Below are 20,963 nucleotides of genomic sequence, written 5' to 3'. Positions count from 1 at the left end.
TAATATCTTGCAAATGGCATTTCAACAATGAAAGCATGGTGCGTTGCGTTGCTTTCTACCCAAGAATATTTTGAACGGTCGCTCCATACACAAGAAAAGTACTTCGCTGGCAAGCGAATGAAAGCAAGTCTCTGCGCAAGTAGTGACGCGAGACGGCTCTACCAATGAACACGTAAGAGGGAACGGCATTGCACGGAACGGCGGAAAGCTGCTTTAGTTACCAGCTTTCGCAGCATCGTGTACTGCTTCGCTCTGCCCACTCGATCCCCCACACCCTTCTCTGCCGCATGTGCAGCCTTGCTGCAGCAGAGATAGTTGGGACAGAGTATAAAGTCTCCAATCAAAAATAGAAAGTACTGTCATACAAAGTGAAGTGTACAGTCAACGCAGGCACATATCCAGAAATTCCTTTCGGGGGGAGGGTGGAGAATATATTTTTAAGGGGTATAGATAGAACCTCACAGGTGTATATTTAAGGCCAGTGGTGCCCTTTTGGTGGCAAAGCGGGGTGGAGGAGGGGGGGGGGCAAGGAAAGTTTACTTTCTCTTGGTAGACAAGGCCTAGCATTAAGAGGCCATAGTGCGGAGGCAAAAAAATGGGGAGCAACTGTCCCCTAAATAGTAGCCACCGTTTAAAGCTGCCATTTTTATCACGTGTTTGTCCGTTTCTTCTCATCAGCCATCAAAACATCTTTGGTGTTTTTGAGTGTCTTCTCGAAGCTGTTACACAATGGATGGACAATTCACTCGACGATGCAAGATTCAAACTGTGGGCTGTGAACTGGATGCACACAGTTCTCGAATATTTCTCCTTGATTCGAGCCTGAACACCACTAATGTGTCTTGTCTTCCCATGTATGCAGCTCTTATAAAAGCTGAAACCCACCAAATTGTTCATATTCAGGCCTAAGCACTCACAAGTGTTCAAAATTGTCCGTCACAGCTTCTGCAGTCTTGTGATATATCGGCACGAAACAAAGGAAGTCTTCTCGAACACAGCTGGATCGAGAAACAATTAATGCACAGTGAAAACCCTTCCGTTCCCAACACATCTAATGTTTCGACTTCCAATATGATAAAATGCTCACTCATTTATCTCCAGTGGCATGATGGGGGTCATAACCCTCCATTGGCCCAGTATTTCTAAAAAAAAATGAATGTCAAAGGCAGAGAAATATGGCAAAATGAAGACTGACTACAGGAAAGAAATTTTATGCATAACACCCCCCCCCCCCCTTCGAAAATCCTGGGTATGCCAGTAGAGCAACGGCACGACATGCCAGAGACCCTGGTTCGGGTCCTCGCAGAGCCTGAAAATTCCGCTAAAATATCTACATATCCAACATCTTCCTGCTTTCTCTTCTCGACATTCATATAATTTTTGTCCGTTTGTCCCTTTGTAGTGGTTAAGTGTTTGAGTGTGGGCTGAACCCAGTTGGCTTAAATAAAAGTAATTTTTATCCCATGAAAGTCTCGGACTGCATACACAAAATTTGGCCCGGGCACAAATAAAATTACAGTTAATCTGTGCAACTTATTTATGTCTCAATAAACCGCCCCAATATCCGTTACTCCTGAAATATTCACTTTAGACCTTCGATCTCTTCGGCTCATGCCCTGAACTAGCACTACACTGAGGCTCCTAGAGTTCCACAGACGTCAATATCTTCAACTTTGGACACAAACTAGAAGTAGACTTCGGTAGTTTACGGGAAATTGTCTCACTAGTCCTCTTCATTTTCGAATTACTAACAGATTCTGTTGTACTGATCAACCGGGAAATTGAAGCTGGGTATTTACGTCTTCATTATATTCTAGAATGTTCCGCAGGTAAAACGTTTCGTTAATATTACCAGTGGTTCGACTCCACCTCTTATTTAAGAACGTTTCCAAAGAATAAATTATACAAAGAATCGTCCTACTCGTGGCACGCTTTGTTGTGCAGCTTCCAAATGATGACAAATCTTTACACAATGGTTTGGATCCCACTTTAAACAAACTGTAGGTCCAGTCCCGATTAGCCTTACTGTGCATGAAGTGGACTTAAAACAATAAATCAATCAATCAATTCTCATTATTACATGTAAAATTGAAATACATCAGCAAAGAGCTCTGTTTGAAGAGTTATAACCTGTTTTCGAAGATCTGTTCCATAGAACTCAGAGAAACAGACATTTTCAATTTGGGCTTGTTAATAATAGTAACATTTGCAATTCAAACAAAAAAGACAGAAATATCATGCATAGTTTTGAATAATTGGTGCGTTAATTAATGCCATGGGGAAGTGGTTTCAATCATAACCAGCTGTCTGTAAGACCATAATTTGGGTGGTTTCTTTTGAAACTGGCCATTTGTTAAATGTTAAATGCTTCCAACTGTTAAGTGTGCAATTTATTCCATCAAATTTCCTTCGAAAGAAACTTTTGCTTAAATGAAACAGAAGTATAAATTCCCCTTGGCACATGCTCATATGTCATTGAACCATAGTTATAATCCTTCATTTTATGTACTGGATGTTTAAATCGTCTCTTCTAGAATGGAAGAAAAACTTTGATATTTATTTATTTATTTATTATTATTAAACACAACAGGCGAATGCCCAATTATAGTGTTCTACATTTCTTTCTTTGAGTTTGTAAATTTACAGTTTGATAAGAAATATTATTGTGCAGAAATGTAAATAAACATAAAACATGTCAACGCTAAATTATATGTGTATACAACAGTTAACAAACAGAGTTATAATAATACATGTTAATTGAAGAGAGTGGAATAAAATATCTAACTATTATCTACAAAAATAGCCTACATTAATACAAGATTTCAATTATTAAGTACAATGCACAACATATTTATCTTTACACTCAGTATTTCAGATCTTTACCACCATGTACAATATATATAAGATACTGATATAATATATTATAAATTACATAAAATATGGAAGTAAAATAAACACAGTATAAATCAAGGATAGAAGTTATTTACATTAAAGAAATATATTAATTATGTGTGTAATAAATGACCTGTAAATAATTGACACACTAGAAAGTACGTACATATATGTAATTGAGTATAAACTACGAAAGAAATATATATTTACAAAAATTCCGTTTATGTTTACATTGTTGACATTTATTCTTCCATTCCTTGAATAACTTTTTTGAATGTCCCAATAGGCATGTGAAATATGTCTAATTTTGGTTCCCTTTCGGAACATCTGTTGTACAGTTCACACATTCTCCTGATAGGTGATTTATTTATAATGTTCGATCTTCTGTTACTACAGTAAAAGAGGCCCCCTTTGGATCGTGTCTTGGAGATAGGAACACGTATGTGTATTTGTTCTAGAAGATGTTGCACTTGAATATTATTGTTCATGATTTTGTATAAGAAACAGAGCAATTGCATCTTCCTTTTTTTGCTGAGAGAAGGCAGGTTGTGGTGTTTACAGAGGGAAGTGTATGATTTGTATTGGGGATATATGCCTGTTTCTTTATAGTGCATTACATAGTTTCATCTTTTGATCTTAAGAAATATACTGATCATATCAATCAAATCCTCAATGAGAATTTTTAATTTCACAGAGTAGAAATTAGCAAGCTCTACTTACTTCTACTATTCTTTCAGATACTTCATTCAATCTCTTTTTAATTAAATGGTCATTCAAATTGGGATATAGTGTAAGCCAGCAGGTATTTGTATTAATTATAAGTTTGTCACTTCATACGTAACAATTGAATTGCTTCTGTTTGGAACATGTTCAGTGCCAATCCACAGAATGTTTTTTTTTTTTCAAGCTCCTATCTTTAATGTTAATTTTCTTGTTTGCATAAAAACTAACTTTTTAACTAACATTTCAGTGTATGCATTTTGTGTGGTGTGCACTCCCTTACCTTGCAATGTTAATTCAGTTCATTTGTTTTAAACCTCCTCATTGTGTATTTTTAGATGTATTTCAGACTGTTTAAATACATAATTTTTGAGCATGTTTGTAACCTGTGCACCTTTTGCGGTAACTTTTAAGTTTGTTCATTTAGTTGATTTTCTTTATTTATTTGTAATTTGTTCTTTGGTTAAATTCACTGTTGTTATTATTTAAAATAGGTAGTGCAGATTCAAAAGCCATACCATATTATCAAGTTGTTCAAGTAATTCAAACTCATCTACTATGTATATTATGTAGAAGGAGAGAGGCTCTTTATGTAATTAATTATGTGCATAGAAACTTCCATATAATTACTGGCTTTGGTTTTCCCCATCCGCACCTTACTACTGAGAGAAATAACATGTACAGGTGAAATGAGATTTGTTTCTCTGATAATGACTTAATTGGTTAGCTGCTTGTCTTAATTTAATTTAATTTATTTCCTTAATTTCAATGCCGGAGTTAAGGCATAGGTCTTTTGTTCCTCTCAACCATTTTCACATTGTGGATAAAGTATGCTTCTTACAAGTAATAATTTTAAAGTGTAGAATTGTTGAGATGTAGGTGTTGACCAAGAATATGATGATACATGTACAAGTCCATAAATATGATATCGTAATCACACCCTCAAACACAATAAAAGATTTTAAAAGCATTGACATGCAAGAGAACACAAGAATGTCTGACTAACACTTAAATACCCTAAAGAAACAATAGTTACAGTATAACATTTAAAAATGAAATACAAATGGACAAAAATATTCATACACAATATTACAAATGTTAAACATACGCACACACATTCTATCTCTCTCTCACTCTCTCACTCACACACTCACTCACTCTCACTGTAAACACTTACAAAAGACAATGAGGAAAGTTTCTTCCTTTTTGTCTTTACTGTCTCCTACTTCACTTATTTTTCTATATATGTATATATAGACCTTCCTAAACAAACTGAATGACCTTACCACCCTCAAATTCGCCTGGTCCCACTCCAAAGACCAAGTGACTTTCCTAGATGTGGATATTGAGATTGTGGTTGACCACTTAGAAACATCCATACACATCAAACCAACTAACCATCTCAAATATCTCCACTACTACAGCTCTCACCCCTACCACATCAAAAACGCCATCCTGTTCTCCCTAGCTCTCAGAGGTCAACGCCTCAACTCAACCCTTTCATCCTTCCAAAACTACAACCTACGCCTGCACCAAGCCCTAATCAACCATGGCTATCCCTCCACACTTATCAACAAACAAATCACCAGAGCCACTTCCCACACTGGCACCAAACAAACCAATACAAACCTTCCTGCTCTGATCACCCAATACCACACTTACCTGATGAAAATCAAACATACCCTCCACTCCCACCTTCTCATCCTTGATAGTGATAGTGATCCTGACACCACGAGGGCTATTATTTTTTTTTTCAACCTCCGATAGGACATGAAATCAAAACCACAGTGAATAGCAAAATGGGTTTATTGACAAATGTTACGTACATGTATCATCTACTTTTCAAGTCAGCACCAAGAAGATTCAGACATTTATCATACTAATCCATCAGCTTTCCAATACCCTCTGCAAGAAAAGGTGCCACCTGTCTGTTGAGCCAGGTCTGCACGGTGTCCAGAAGCTCCTCATCGGTGTGGAGGCACCGTCCTCACAACCACTTCTTCATCACCAGGAAAAGGTGGAAGTGACTCGGATGTAGGGAGGGTGAACAAACACTTCCCAGTGGAATCGTTGAGGAAGGTCTTGGGTTGACGCAGCAGCATGTTGTCGGGCATTGTCATGAAGCAAGACAATGCCTGAAGACAGCTTGCCTCTCCGTTTGTTGTGAATGGCTCTGCGTAGTCTATGCAATGTCTTACAGTATGCATAGATTGTGGTCGCCGGCTCCATAAAGTCAACCAGTAACCCACCTTGCACGTGGCAGGAGAGTCGATTGTAGCAGACATCTCTACGTGCCTGTCGTTCAGCTTCAACTGAAGCGTTGGCCTTGGCAGTGGTGGTGGTAGTGGTAGGGGAGACACCAATCATGCTGCGTGACACTCGGCTTTCTAGCGCTTCACGGGCCACCTGGCGGTGCCATTGGAGGTTGAAAAAAAAAAGTAGCCGTCCTATTTTGGGACAAAAGGAGGTTTGTCTTCTGCCCCCTCCCCCCATCTCAAGAACATCTTGGCTTGAAATACACCAACCCCTCCCACCCCACACCTCCCAGTGCACAGGTGCAACAAACCCAGGTACAAGACAAATGTCCTGGGAAAACCCAGGCAAAATGGCAACCCTGGTTACTCTGCTATTGATATGTGAATCTGTGTTTACACTTGGTTATATTTTGTCTAGAGTGCTCACTTTGTAAGGGAAATTATATTTTGTCCCCATTTCTAATTTCTAACACACACACATGCACACACAAAGAAGAAAATTCTCAAATACCTTCTAAAGTAGTGATCGTCTTAATTTATTTGCTAATATTTAATTTCAGCTCACAATCCATATTCCGCGAAATTCCCTTCCATCCAGTTTGGGTGGGAGTTTGAAAGTGGACCATGCTGCCTGGCTACTGCATTGTTTCAAATCTATGACCAACCGTCATGGGGATCTTTGTGACATATCATCTCCTCTTGTTGAACCCTCTATCATGGCTTCCTTGCCAAATGGTTCCACAGAGAATATGGTGCACAAATGTGAAGAAGCTTTGCAGGTGAGTTTCAACTAGAATTTTTTTTTCAGAATACTTGCAGATTGCTTACAAATTTTACATATTGTTATTTTTGTGATGCTTTTTTACATAATAAAAAATAATAATAATAGTAATGCATGTGTAAAATACTAAAAAGAGAATGGCAATGTGTATACTTCTGGTTGAAGTAAATTTTGATGTGAGATTGTTTTACGGACATGTCATTAGGAGAGGAGGGCAAGGTAAAGAACTATTTATTGATTAATTATGGCATATTGATTTTTCAAGTTTCAAATTTCAAATATGGTGGATGCTAAATTGTTGCCAATTGACATGTCAGATTAACATTTATTTTTCTTGGTATATAACTACTAATAATTGTGGCTTTTTAATGTGTATATTTTAATAATTTTGAACTTTACGTTATTAATTAATTACTTCTTATGGAAATTTACATGTGAAACTGGCTTAATATCTTAACCCTTTTTTATTTGTTCATTCTGTTTATTACTCTGTTACTATGTACCGCACAGACCTAGAATTTTGTGATGTGCTGATGTAATACACGCAACATGCACAGACATGCATGCAGTTACTATCTGGAGTGGAGTGACTTGTGCAATCATTACGTAACTAAAACAGGGCGGCGTGAATTATTGGCTCCGGGAATTATGCGTGAATTCTACTTGATTTTTTCTCCGTAGACGTGAAAAATTACAACTTTTATTGATCCTATTCAAATTATGCATGTATTTATAAATGCCCTGAGGCAAGTTTTTCAAAGTTGAGTTTTAGATTCTGATTTTGTGAAATTGTAAACAGTGGCACAACCACAGGGGGAGCATTGCCTACCAACCTTGAACGGAAATGAGTTCTAGGGGGCAAGGAGGACAAACATTGACGGCCAAGTGTACCTACAGGGGGCACTTACCACCCACAACTTCACATTTTATGCAAAACAAAAAAAAAATATGTATATATTTTCGTAAAATTTTCTTGCTCGTTTCGCTTGCAATTCGTGCTTTTCTTAGTCTTATCAAGTTTATAACCATAGCTACAGGGTGGCAGGAGTTGGCCCTGTGTGCCGAACGATCTAAATGAAAAAAAAGTTGTAAAATTGATTGATTGATTTGTAGTTTTAAGTCCACTTTATGCACAGCAAGGCTAAACGGGAGTGGACCTACAGTTAAAGTTGGATCAGAACCACTGTGCCATGTGCCTCCACAGGGTATGGAACCCCGGACCACTTGATCACAAAGCGACGATGTTACCACTACACCATCGGAGAGGCACAAAAGTTGTAAAGGAGAGAATGCATTGGCATCCCGTGAAAATATTTGCACCCTATTAAATCAATATTGATTTCAACCTGCAAAAAATTAGATGGAAAAATTTTCTTGCTTGCTTCGCTCGCATTCTTTCATTGTTCTTCGTAATGCATTGTATTGTAAATTATCAAACAGAGAAATGAGACTTGTCTTAATTGATTTTGTTTTAAATTCATGAACAATTGTTTTAAGGAAAGGGAACGTGCACATTTGAGAGACAGTTTATGTAATTTTTGCTGTTGGTTTATTGTGAGATGGATGAATTGGTTATGTAATGTATTTAAATAATATGTATTAAAGAAACTTTGAATACGTACACAATTTAGTGTCCATGTCGCTCCATGTTGCATATATGTGAAACGTATATCGTGCATGAAAGTTATACATGTTAATGTAAAAAAGAATTATATTTGAAATGCATTTATCAAGCATTTTCTGTCTCAAAAAAATAGTTTGTGTGTTTGTTTTCTATTATTATTAATGTGAAATTGAACGTGTTGAAAGAATAATTCAAATCGTTTGTTCGAACACAAATGCTTTAGCACCAACTTCTACCCCCTTTTTGCATAATTTAGAGGGATAATAACGTCTTTGTACTACTACTACTACTACTACTACTAATAATAATAATAATAATAATATTAACAATGTTGGTCCTGGGTTCAAATCCCGGCTTGGGCATGGTTGTTTGTAAGAGTCCATTCATCAATTTCATCATATCACTCATCCCCATCTTTGCAAATTAGCCAAATGTGGCACAAGAAGCGAAGTAAAATAAAACAAATCAATAATAATAATAATAATAATAATAATAATGTTATAATAATAACATTATTATTAACACTATTATTATTATTATTATTATTATTATTATTATTAGTGGTATTAGTATGTTTATCCTGGCACTTGCCCCCCCCCCACCCACCCAGACAAAAATTTGTGGTTGCGCCTCAGATTGTAAATAGAAACTCAGCACCTTAAATTAAATATTTTAATTATATTACGTATACCATTTAATTGTTTTTTTTGTTTTTTTTTTGAATCACATAGATCCTTTATATTATTAATATATTTGTGTGTGGATGTTGAGAGGCGGTAATACGTAAGGTTGAAATAGAGAAAACATCTACTTGATCTACACCCTGTAAAACTCCGTTGGTTGGATGTTAGATAATGTATGGGCATTTATTTGTGATTATTTGTATTATCACTTTATCAGTTTGAGGGAGTGAGTATGTGGCCAAGTGAATGTGTGTAAGGTGCACTTCCAGAATATAATCATACAAAAGCAGTAAAAAGAGAATACCTGGTGTTATTTCATAGAAATTGTCTTCCTGAGTTATAATGTGAACAATTTCTTTAGATATGCTTCCCACTGCAGTCGTTCTGTTGTAAGATTACCTAGTTTCTCTCACTTGTGAACATGAACAAAGCAGGAGCCACAGTGCCTCTGATTCCATCATTGAATCTCTCACAAAAGCTGCAGTGAATTGCTTGGCAGAAGCAATGAACTTAAATTTGGAAGAAACGAAGAACTGGAACAATATTAGAACAAAACACCAGTGACCAAAGTGAAAAGCACAGGCGTTCTCGTCCACCTACTGCCAGCTAGCGATTTGCAGAATGTGTTTTGTTGTTGGCAAGGAGATGCTATCATTATCAGTTAATGAGTTCTCAACAACATTATCTGGGCCCTAAGGATCAAACACTATCCAGGTCTTCTCTTTTCTCACCACTTGATTCAGCAAGCCATGCTTGAAACTGCTGTTCTTCATTTGTGACAAATATATATTTCAAAGTTCATTTAGCCAGAAATAGTACCTGTAATAAGTGAATGGAGTCAAATGAAATAATCATCAAAGAATTAAAACAGAAACCAGTGACACAACACAAATTGTGTGCACACAGAAATATTTTTTTTTTGCAGAAAATGGTTACAGGGTTGTTATACATGTGAGTGTGGCACTCACAAATCACGTACTGTCATCAAAATGCCATGTCTGCGCAGACTGAGAACAATACCACAACCTATACCTGGTATCATCTAGCCATAGACATTCCAAATTACAGCTACACAAGAAGAGAAAAACATATCCCAGAGTGAGTGCCATGGTCACATGTGTACCAATGGAGGGTTAATTTATGTATAAAATTTTAAATACTGGAAAGGGTATCTACGAGGAAAATTCTTGGGATTAAGTCACTGACTTTGAAATAAAAGAAATTACCGGGCCACGGTCTTGAAGGTTGAGAACCACTACTCTAGTGTTTAGGTCTTGGTTTTATCCATTCTGTAAAGGGAAGCAAGAAGTCAAGCATATAGTTGGGGTCAGTGCATATGATTTCTTAATTTTCTCATGAACATCATGCCTCTCCTGAGTGTAAATAACTTGCACAAACTTTACACAAACTTTACAACATAATTTACACATTGGTATCATCATAAAGACTGAAAAGAGAAACAAATGTTGCTTGTCACTTGCAACTTATTGCCTGTTGCTTTTGTGTGAAATCTTCCCAACACATATTAGGAGAAGAAATGCAAATTATGGACATTTAATATATTTTATTAATAATATTAATGAAAATATTCTTTCGTATAACATAAGTATTGTATTGTATGTATTCAGTTTATTCATGCAGTGTTAGGTACTACTGTATTTTGTAATAAGAATGGTTCATTCTTCCAAAGAAATAGATAGAATATTATGAATGGCAAGAAGATATTCTATATGGCTAGTGACCTTTCATAAAGAGCTGCCCTTTCTAATGAATTTAATTCTTTAATTAATAATGATCTCCTTACAGAGCAACAGTTTGATGTGTGGTGAAAGTGAGAAGAATGAACCAGAACAAGCTAAAGAAGATGGTTGTGAGAAAGAGGTGGAAGTGACGAAGGAAAATGCCCAGATACGGCAGATATACCACTCTCAAGGATCAGGACCAGAAGATGAAGACCTAGAAATTTCATCGCACGAGTTGAATAATGGAGATATTTGGCAAGAATCTAGCAGCATTGGTATGTATCAAACTATCATGTGTTGTGGCACTTTGGGTGTGAGGTAACAATTTAATAATATTGGAAGACATGCAAGAAGGCAACCATAAGTAATCACACACCAAATTATAGACCACAAAACACTAATGCACCTGGGCGTGGCTATGAACCACGGGTGGCCCGTAATGGGTCCGGACAGACAAGAACTATCCAGCTTGAAACTATGAGCAAAATAATATGTTGACTGAATTAATAGTTATTAAGAGAGTATTTTCTCCATTATGTGATCCTCTTTATCGAATAAATTACGCTTGTGTACTATTAGTACTCTACCATGAAGGCAACTCAAGCTTAACCTGCTTAAATCAGTTTAATTTATTACTACTTTCTTACTGCTAATGTCATGTAATCATGTGTACATGTGCACAAGTTATCAAACCAAACCATGCATTCTTTGGATTTGATACCCGGTGGAGGCACACAGAGGTTCGGATCTTACTTTAAACTGTAGGTCCAGTCCCGATTAGCCTATCTGTGCATAAAGTGGACTTAGAACAACAATTCAATCATTCTTTGGATTAAATGCAATCATTCTTTGGATTAATTGAATTAGTTAGAACACTTACATTAGTTTCATGCATAATTTGAACAAAGAAAAGATTATGTCAATATTCAAAGAATAACTTTTATTAATCAATGATCTAACAAGCATAAATCTATAGCACACAACTGTAATCTGATTAATGCAGTTATTCTTGAGGTATGTGATTTTGCTATTTTAATTACAATGAACACCTATCAAATTAACTCATAAACTTAGCAACAATAAAAATCCACTTCATAAATAATTGACTGCAATACCACACCATTCATGACATCGGGTATGGCACGGGATCGAGTCACGCTGGGACATAGCTCAGTTAAATAAGTTATGGTTTAGTAGCTCAGTTAAATAAGTTATGGTTTAGGTTTGATCTCGCCGAACCACCACTACCCTGAATGTTGGGTATGAAGGATTGTTGGGAGCCTAAGTTGTTGAACACTACTCACCCCCTTGCTTGGTGTTCTGGCCCTTGGCTTCTGGCATCGTCGATGGTTGGACAGATTCGGGTGCCCTGAATATTGCGGGAGACACTGGAGAGACCGCTGGCCTAGATGTTGTTGGTGACACGAGGCAGCTGGAGATTCGGCAGTTTAGTCAACAAAGCACTGATTCTCCGGACTCGGGCTGGCTTTTGGCTTCTGGTTCTCCATAGTCCGGACTGCTTCTTGCACTGCTCAGAGTGGTCTCGTCGATTGAGTTGCTGATGATATGGAGCGATAGAGAGAGCTTGATTGATTATCTCCAGGGGTTTTTATATATCGAAATTTTACCACGACATGGTGGACTTTGCACCTCCAACTATTCACCTGGGGTATCCCTAGGTGCAGGTGGAAAGTTACAGTTGGAGGTGCACTCACCGCTGACAAGGGCCGTTGCCTTGCTGACTACGCAGAGCCGAGTGAAAAATTCTCGTTGCTCAGCTCTGCATCCGGTGGAATGTGGGGTGAATGAGCGTTCAACTGGCGAGCTTCAGGATGATGTTTTAGTAAAATTGATATTTCTACTTTAATGATCCCAATTCCTTCATCAGTATATACAGGGTGATTCAAGAAGAATATACGTATTTTAAACCAGTATGCTGTCGAAACTACTGATCACTGAACAGCACAGGGCTTGCTGGTGTAAGATAACGTTGTATAGTTTCAATCAATTGCTATTGCTATTTGTTTTCATGATCCCACTACTTCAGTCAGTGAAAATGGCGACTCAGCAACAGAAGGCATTTTGTGTCCTCAAGTTTGCTAAGTGTAACTCTGTGATTGCAGTGCAAAGACGTTTCCATGTGAAGTACCAAATCCATCCTCCTAATGAATGGAACATTTGCAGATGGTATAGACAGTTCGTAGACACAGGTTGTTTATGTGAACGAAAGAGCCCTGGGAGGCCGTGTGTGTCTGAAAAAAATGGTGAGAATCCAAGCTGCTTTCCAACACAGCCCATCAAAATCAACTCGTTGTGCAAGTCGGGAGTTACAACTGCCTCAGACTACAGTTTGGTGAGTTTTGAGTCGTCGGTTGGTTATGAAGCCATACACGTCACAGATTTTACAGCCTCTGAAGCACGATAACAAAGGAAAGAGAATGCAATTTGCTGGCCAAATACTGGATGCTGTTGAAGAGGACAACAGTTTCACAGGATGAATCTTGTTCAGCCACCTTAGTGGCAAGGTAAATAAACAGAATGCTCAAATTTGGGGTCTTCAAAACCCACATTGTTATGTTGAACATGATCAAGATTCGCCAAAAATCAATGTGTTTTGTGCAATATCCTGTTCATTTGTATACGGCTCTTATTTCTTTGATGAAAACATAGTTAACCTTTTAAGTCCCAAGGCCATTTTCACATGTAACCTCCTTGGTCCCGAGCCGATTTTGAGCAAAATGCAGAGTTTCAATTAAATGAGTGTAGATCGGAGGCTAATTGCCCTAGAGAGATGAGTGATATACCGTTGTATGCGGAATGAACCAGAGATTCAGACTATATGAAATTTATGCAAATTTGGCATATATGTGGCGGGAGGGAGGGCGCTAACTCTAAAAATACCAAAATTTCGGAAGAAAAAGAAAAAAGTACATGACAGTGTCGACATGCACTTGGAAATGATCGCTGACATGTAAGGAACACAAAATATTTGCATTATTATCATATGACCAATGTAACATGAGTTCTACTCCCAAAAAGAATGGTCGGCACGCCACTGATTCAAGCTTCAAAATGCAGCGGTACCTTGAAATGACTTTAGCTCAGAGACTATTTACCCTGGAGATATGAACGATATACCGTTGTACGCAGAATGAATCACAGATTCAGACGATATATAATTTATGCACATTCGGCGTACATATGGAAGGGGAAAGGGGGGAAATCCCCTGAAAAATACTTTCTTTTTTAAAAAATGGGGTTTCTCCCCCATGCCCCCCCCGAAAAAGGATATGAAAAGTTTAAAATGCACATAGAAATTATCGTTGGCATGTAAGAAACAGAAATATATTTGCATCATTGTCATATGACCAATGTAACGCGAGTTGTACCCCTGAAACGAAAGGCTTGTACACCACTGTCTCAAGCTTCGGAATTGAGCGAAATGCAGAGTTACATTGAAATGACTGTAGCTCAGAGACTAATTGCCCTAGATATCAAAATGTCAAAATGCAAAATTTATGCAAATTCGGCGTATATATGGAGGGGGAAGGGAGAAACCCCCCAAAATAATTTTAAAAAATTATGTCACTTCACTGAAAAAATATCCCCGCACTTGGGCACAAAACGACACACACCTAAGCACAACTTTCACAGACGAAAAGCTAGAACTCAGTGAAAAATGAGCGCCGATTCTTGCAACTGCTTGAAATTCTATTTTTAGACAATGGAGGGTAACCTGTGTTGGAACTTGTGGAACACTTGTGCTCAAAAACAAAGGTTTCCTTCAGCGTGCCTCGAAATTCCATTCTCACAATGCAGATTCAACAACCAGTTTTCTCCCTCCCCCCACCCCCACCCCCTGCTTGCGCCCTCACGGAAAACTTTCATTTTGACATCAGATACTGATAAATAGTTTCCTTCGAAAGCAGTTACCAGGCGGGAGTGAAAAGCATTGCTTTAGAACAATGGCAAAAATTTTCCCTTGAAAAGAGATGCAAAAGAGAAGTCCCTTTTCCTGCCTTTTCCCCTCCATTTTCATGAAGAAAGAAAAGTGCAAGAAACATTTGTGTTAAATACATGTGTTAGGAACAATATAAAAAAAATCGAAATTCTAGCCAAAAATAGAAAAGTTATAACGTAAAAACTACGACCTTGACACAGCGTCTCGATCGAGACACTTGGACTGTGAGGGTTACATTTGGGTATCTCGACCGAGATGCTTGGGACCCAAAAGGTTAACAGTGAGAACATCACAGTAACGGTGTGATGTTGTTCATGCCGCTGGTGGAGGACATATTGAACATCTTTAGATATTCATAAGTAAGCGTCAAAACTTTCAGAGTTGTACTACTTCTATTTTATTTTCAAATATACCTGTTTGAAATATGTACAGTGCCTTTCATGGCTGAGTCTTCCGCGAAGCAGCGGCTATTACAGGGTAGCAAGAGCGCGTCTGCTGGCAAACTGGATGCTACATCAGCGTAAATGGAACCGCTAGTTATTTAATGAAATAAGGTTGTACAATTACATGGACAGTTACAATTAAAATGAGCACATACCTTGTTACAAGAGGTGTTGGAAATGATATCCTCCTGCATGCACACATTTACTACATTAACTACATTTTTTAAGGAAATTTTCAGTAACACGCAGTTCTTCTCCTGAAATTACTTCAAACTCTCTCCTAATGTTTTCTTTCAATTCTTCTAATGTATGGCTTCTGGTTTAAAAGCTTAGTAATTTACCATACAGATGTCATAAAAATCTGTTTCTTGTGCAAGGCCTCGAAGAAATTTTTGAAAAGTGTGTACCAATTGTGCTCCAACGTCGTCTAGTTTTTCCCCAGTAAGCACATGCCGTTTCACCCTTTTTTTCTTATCAAGAACAAACTCTGTTTCCCTACATTTGCCAAAAGTTCTGGAACATTGTCTCTTTGTGGAACAGGAACATCTGGGAATTCTGCTGCAAAACTGCTTCTGACATCTGCACAAGAATTAGTAATGACGTAAGACCCGTACATAAAAATCGCTTGATTTAAATTGTACACATAGCGTGGCATTATTAGGCTGCAGAAAGCACTAGTAATATGTAAAGTTAAACAAAGCAACCTAAAAACACTTGTTAACATCTTAACACTTCACAAACACGTGCAAACTGGATACCAGCTATCTGGATACTAAAGCACTGATGCTCCCAGTGACAAGGTCAGCAGACAGCTGTGGATCTAAATGCTAGCAGATGCCTTCCCACCGCCCGGCGTGTTTGCTGCCGCTTCACGGAAGACTCAGCCATGATGGCACTGTATATTATTTTTGAATCACCCTGTATATATAAATTCATGCATGCAAATCTGATAGTCCAAGACCTGCCAGGACATTGATATACTACTTTCAAATTTTTCCTTTTTCTTACAGTTTAATAATTAATCGTTCATGCACCATGCAATATGTAACCAACTACTAATTTCAAACCAACAGTTTAATAATTAATTGTACATGCTCCATGCAATATGTAATCAACTACTAATTTCAAACCATGTATTATTGTAGTAAAATTTCTCCTCAAAAATTGAATTTTTGTTTGACACATTGAGCAATATAAATAAAATTTTGAATATCCTAATTGGTTCACACTAGTTGGTGCTTTTAGAATCTGAAAGGTAAAATTCTAGTTTGGATATGGGTATTTTCTTAGTAGTTTTCTCATGTAAGACGAGAACATGTAAATGTTATTTAATTTTGCCACACACATCCAAATGCATCTCCTGCCAGTGTTACGTATTTTAAAGTATCAAACATCTCTGGCAATTTGCAATTATTATTGTTATACACTCACAGATAAAATTTTCCATTTACACTTTGAAGCATATTCACCATGCTTGCATGCAACACGTACTTTGATTTCTGTTATAAGTCTTCAGTTAATTTTATCAGTTTTTGCAATTAACATGAACAAATATGATGCAATAACTGTGCTTTATATTTGCACTATTTATTGTGTACTTACTGAATAACACCATAATGTTAACTTGGTACATACTTTAATGAGTCATACGAGGGTCACTATTTATATTTTGAGCCTAACAATGAGAAAACAGGAATTTGGCATTGAAAACTGCTTTATTGTTTTTCGAAGTATTCTCCTTTATGGTCAATACACTTTTGCATTCGTTCGAACCATTTGTCGAAGCAGTTTTTCCAATCTTCTTGAGACACCTCCATAATATGGTTTTTGAACGCATCAACGGCGTCTTCCGCCGACGAAAATCGTTGTCCACGCAATTTATTCTTGACATTCGGGAACAAGAAGAAGTCATTGTGTGCCAAATCAGGACTGTACGGCGGATGACCCATCAATTCGATTTTTTGACTGTTCATAAAGTTGGTTGTTAGACGAGATGTGTGACAGCTGGCATTGTCTTGATGAAGAATGATCCGACGGCGTTTGTTTGTTTTCCGTATTTGACCAAAGACCTCTGGCAAACAAATTCTTGTGTACCATTCAGAGTTGACCGTTCTACGTTCCTCTAAAGGCACAGTTGCCACATGACCAGTTTTCCCGAAAAAACAGGCGACCATTTGTTTCGATGTGCTTCGAGCGCGAACAACTTTTGTTGGATTGGGTTCATCTTGAAACACCCATACAGTCAACTGCTGTTTACGTTCCGGCTCATATGCATATATCCATGATTCGTCACCTGTTACAATCTTATATACGTCTTTTGAAGCACCACGATTGTATTTATTGAGCATTTGTTTGCACCAATTGACGCGAGCGTCTTTTTGAGTTTTTGTCAAATTGTGTGGGATCCAACGAGAACATACCTTTCTCACAGCTAAATGATCATGTAATATTTTATATATGCTGGTGGAACTAATGCCTATGGTTGCCTCAATCTCACAGTATGTCACATGACGATCTTGCAGTATTAGGTTTTGCACAGCATCAATGTTTTCTTGAACAACAACTGATTTTGGACGACCTTCGCGAATCTCGTCGGTGAGCTAATGGCGGCCACGATTAAATTCGTTATACCAGCATTTCACAGTGGCAAAGGATAGGGCTTCATCGCCAAATGTGGAAGTAAGTTGATCGATGCACTCTTGTCTTGATAATCTACGTCGAAAATCGTAAAAAATCATCGCACGAAAATGTTCACGAGTTAATTCCATTTTATTGTTGTCGCGCAATCTCCAAGGCAACATAAACAACACAAATGAAGCTATTGACAAAACATTTGAAGTACGTTATGGTCAATAATGCCAGACGATTCCGTGCAAACGTCAAATTGCACCTAACTTCAATCAGTGTTGCCAAGGCTCAAAATATAAATAGTGACCCTCGTATCTGCTTGTCATTTGTACTTGAAGGTATTTTAAATTTAATCGTCATCGACAATTTTTCTGAGTAACGTCAATCCTTTCTCAAAATGCATTTTAAGTACAGTCCTACACACTTGCAGTCCACAAGAAGGTTAAATTACGGTTCTTTAACTGGCTCAAGTATGGTGTAGTAACATCGTAAGGGCAATGCACTTGAGATGCAGAAAGTCTGACCTTCCTTGGAGTTAAATGCTGCAAGTTTCAAAGTCAAGGACACACTGATTTGCTTCCCTGTTTGCGGCGAGGAAGAAAACAACTAGGGCAGAGTGCCAGTAGAGGTCACAAAGGTATGGTATGCCTAAATAGAGGAGGCCTCTAGTGGCAGAAGCCAGAACTATCTCAGAAGTGAAAAAGCTGAGATGTTCGATGGATGTTGGGATGTGTAGCAGAGTATTGAAGTTTTGTGTAGAAAATGCAGAAAAAATGGAACACATCACAGTGTAAATGGAGGAATTTGCACTAAATACCTCATCTGTTGTATGGAAACTGCAACATTTTTGAAAAAGGAAATCTCAGTTTTCTGAATTCTTAATAGTCTGCATGGTACAAAAACTTGAATCAGAATTTTTTCGGTGCTGATATTAGATATGACTTTCAAATTGCTCTTACCACATCAGAGTTTTGCAAGGATTTAATTTTACTACAGTAAATGATTGCAAAAGATTATTGTTAAAGAATTTTATTTAAACATACATTTTGAGATGATTCCATGAAGGTAAAACAGCGATAGCAAAAAATCAGGCAAGGCCAGGCCGGTTCGGTACCGAGGCAAATGCTCAAGACTGTATTCCATACGGTCCTCTATATGCTCAGTGGTATAACAATGGCACGGTATGCCAGAGACCCAGGTTCGAGTCCTGCATTTTTTGCTGAAAAATTCTACAGGTACATCACCTGTGTGTGCCTAATTTAAAGAAATACATTTTGAAGGTTGAACATTACATTTGACACCAATTTTTCGATGCCCGTGTGGTAGAAATTGTTTGGCTGGACGCGTAACCAACGACGCACAGCTGTCACAACTTCCGTGTCGCAGCTGAAGTGTTTACCGGTAAGGTGTTCCTTCAGTGGACCGAACAGGTGAAAGTCTGATGGCACCAGGTCTGGACTGTATGCTGGATGCTTGAGAATTTCTCAATGCCAGTATTTGACTTTTTGCGTCACTGCTGCAGCCACATGGGGACGAGCATTGTCATGGAGAATAATGACCTCCTCCAGAGATTTTGTTGGATGTTTTCGGCGCAGAGAAGCTCGTAGGTGATCCATTGTGGCACAATATGCAGCAGCATTTACAGTTGCTTGTGTGTTTCCATACCATACTCTGCCACTTTCGTTCAGGGGTGTAATGAACAACCCACGATTTGTCCTCGGTAAAAATGCAGTCGAGGAATGTGTTTCCAGCCCTATGGTACCGAGGCAAATGCTCAAGACTGTATTCCATACGGTCCTCTATATGCTGTGGTGTGAGCTGTCTGGGGACCCATCTTGCTGACACTTTGCGATACCCAAGTTCTTCATGGATGATGGTGTATTCACTGCCATATGAAATGCCCACTGCATCCGCTGTTGTTTGGATTGTTGACCGCCGGTCCTCCTGAATCAATGCTTCTACAGCGTCAACATTGCTCTGTGTGTGGGATGTGCGAGGCCATCCAGAACAGGGTTCATCAAAGACATTTACATGCCCTGTGTGGCTGTTTACGTCCAGCATACATTTTAAGTAGCCCAGATACATGTCAAATATTTGCAAATCACAATGCAAGGTTGATATCCACAGGTTTGTAAATCCATTTGTTCTGATACATGTGTTGTGGTATTGTGGTGCTGATAACGGAAGTATCAGAGATTTGCATTGTTACATTATGGCTAAAACACGTACAACTACAGTAACAACCTATAATGAATCAACAGCAAATATACTGCCATGTTCACAGTTGCAAAATATTGCAGGTGTATCCAGTGCTAAGATAAACACAGTCGTTGGAGAGCTTCTTTCACTACTACTTATATCCCTTTATTTTCAACCATTTTTGTCCCTTGCCTCATAATACTCGGAATATACATTACATTATGTGTTACTTACCTTTGGAATTTTGAGTTCTTTCATTTTATTTTGTACTGTTCAGTGCATCATAGACAACCATCATAGACAACCAGTATCAGAAGGACGAAGTGGATAGACTAAACTGTAGATGTCAACTTGGCAATGACAGTTGCAAATATTTGACATGTAAGCTAAGAGACAAAATCCGATATTACAACTTCCTTTCAAATACATTATTTCTCTGCCATTTTTCGTATCATTGATTCACTTCCTGCTGGGTTACTAAATGCATTTTCTCATTTTGTTTTACGGTACATAATGTGTGTGGTTGTAGCTATGTCATCTTTCATAGAATATCTGTGTCCCTGGTAACACTGGCATGCACTGTGGAAATGACGTCACAAATGCGATCAAATGTTGTTGGGTTGCCAGCGGAAAATGACACACCAAAGAGAAAAGTGTTACTCAGAAAAGTTGTTTGTTTTTATGTGCTCTATACATTTCTGTGGTCCGTGGGTGCCATTAAAATGATACCCTATATAATATTTTTTTTATGTTTCTCACATTTTTATAGACAACCAAATACAGATATCTAATGTCTTGTGAAATTATGATTTTTATTGGAATTTCATCCAACAAAATACAATATGATTGGAATATTTATTTGTTAATGACAGGTCACTCACTGTATTGGTGATTGTTACTGTCTACAATTGCTAACTGCAACATTTAAAACGATGTTGTTATACACTCCTGTACTAACTGTTAATGACAGGTCACTCACTGTATTGGTGATTGTTACTGTCTACAATTGCTAACTGCAACATTTAAAACGATGTT

The 20,963-nt window shown here is 37.9% G+C and overlaps 1 protein-coding gene across 2 annotated transcripts in view; it reads left to right on the top strand.

Annotated features, from left to right (window-relative positions):
• Ptpmeg2 (Protein tyrosine phosphatase Meg2) overlaps positions 1-20,963 on the top strand; it is a 279,584-nt gene that overhangs the window by 183,522 nt on the left and 75,099 nt on the right. For both annotated transcript variants that reach the window (XM_083118341.1, XM_083118340.1), the window contains 2 exons: positions 6,428-6,646; positions 10,762-10,972. In XM_083118341.1, the coding sequence (XP_082974467.1) occupies positions 6,428-6,646; positions 10,762-10,972 (430 nt within the window). The remainder of the gene's footprint in view (positions 1-6,427; positions 6,647-10,761; positions 10,973-20,963) is intronic.

The sequence above is a fragment of the Lepisma saccharinum genome, chromosome 3 (genome assembly GCF_977018435.1).
Source record: "Lepisma saccharinum chromosome 3, izLepSacc3.1, whole genome shotgun sequence".
NCBI lineage: Eukaryota > Metazoa > Arthropoda > Insecta > Zygentoma > Lepismatidae > Lepisma > Lepisma saccharinum.
Note: the sequence above shows the minus strand (reverse complement) of the source record. Positions and strands in the feature narration are given on the sequence as shown.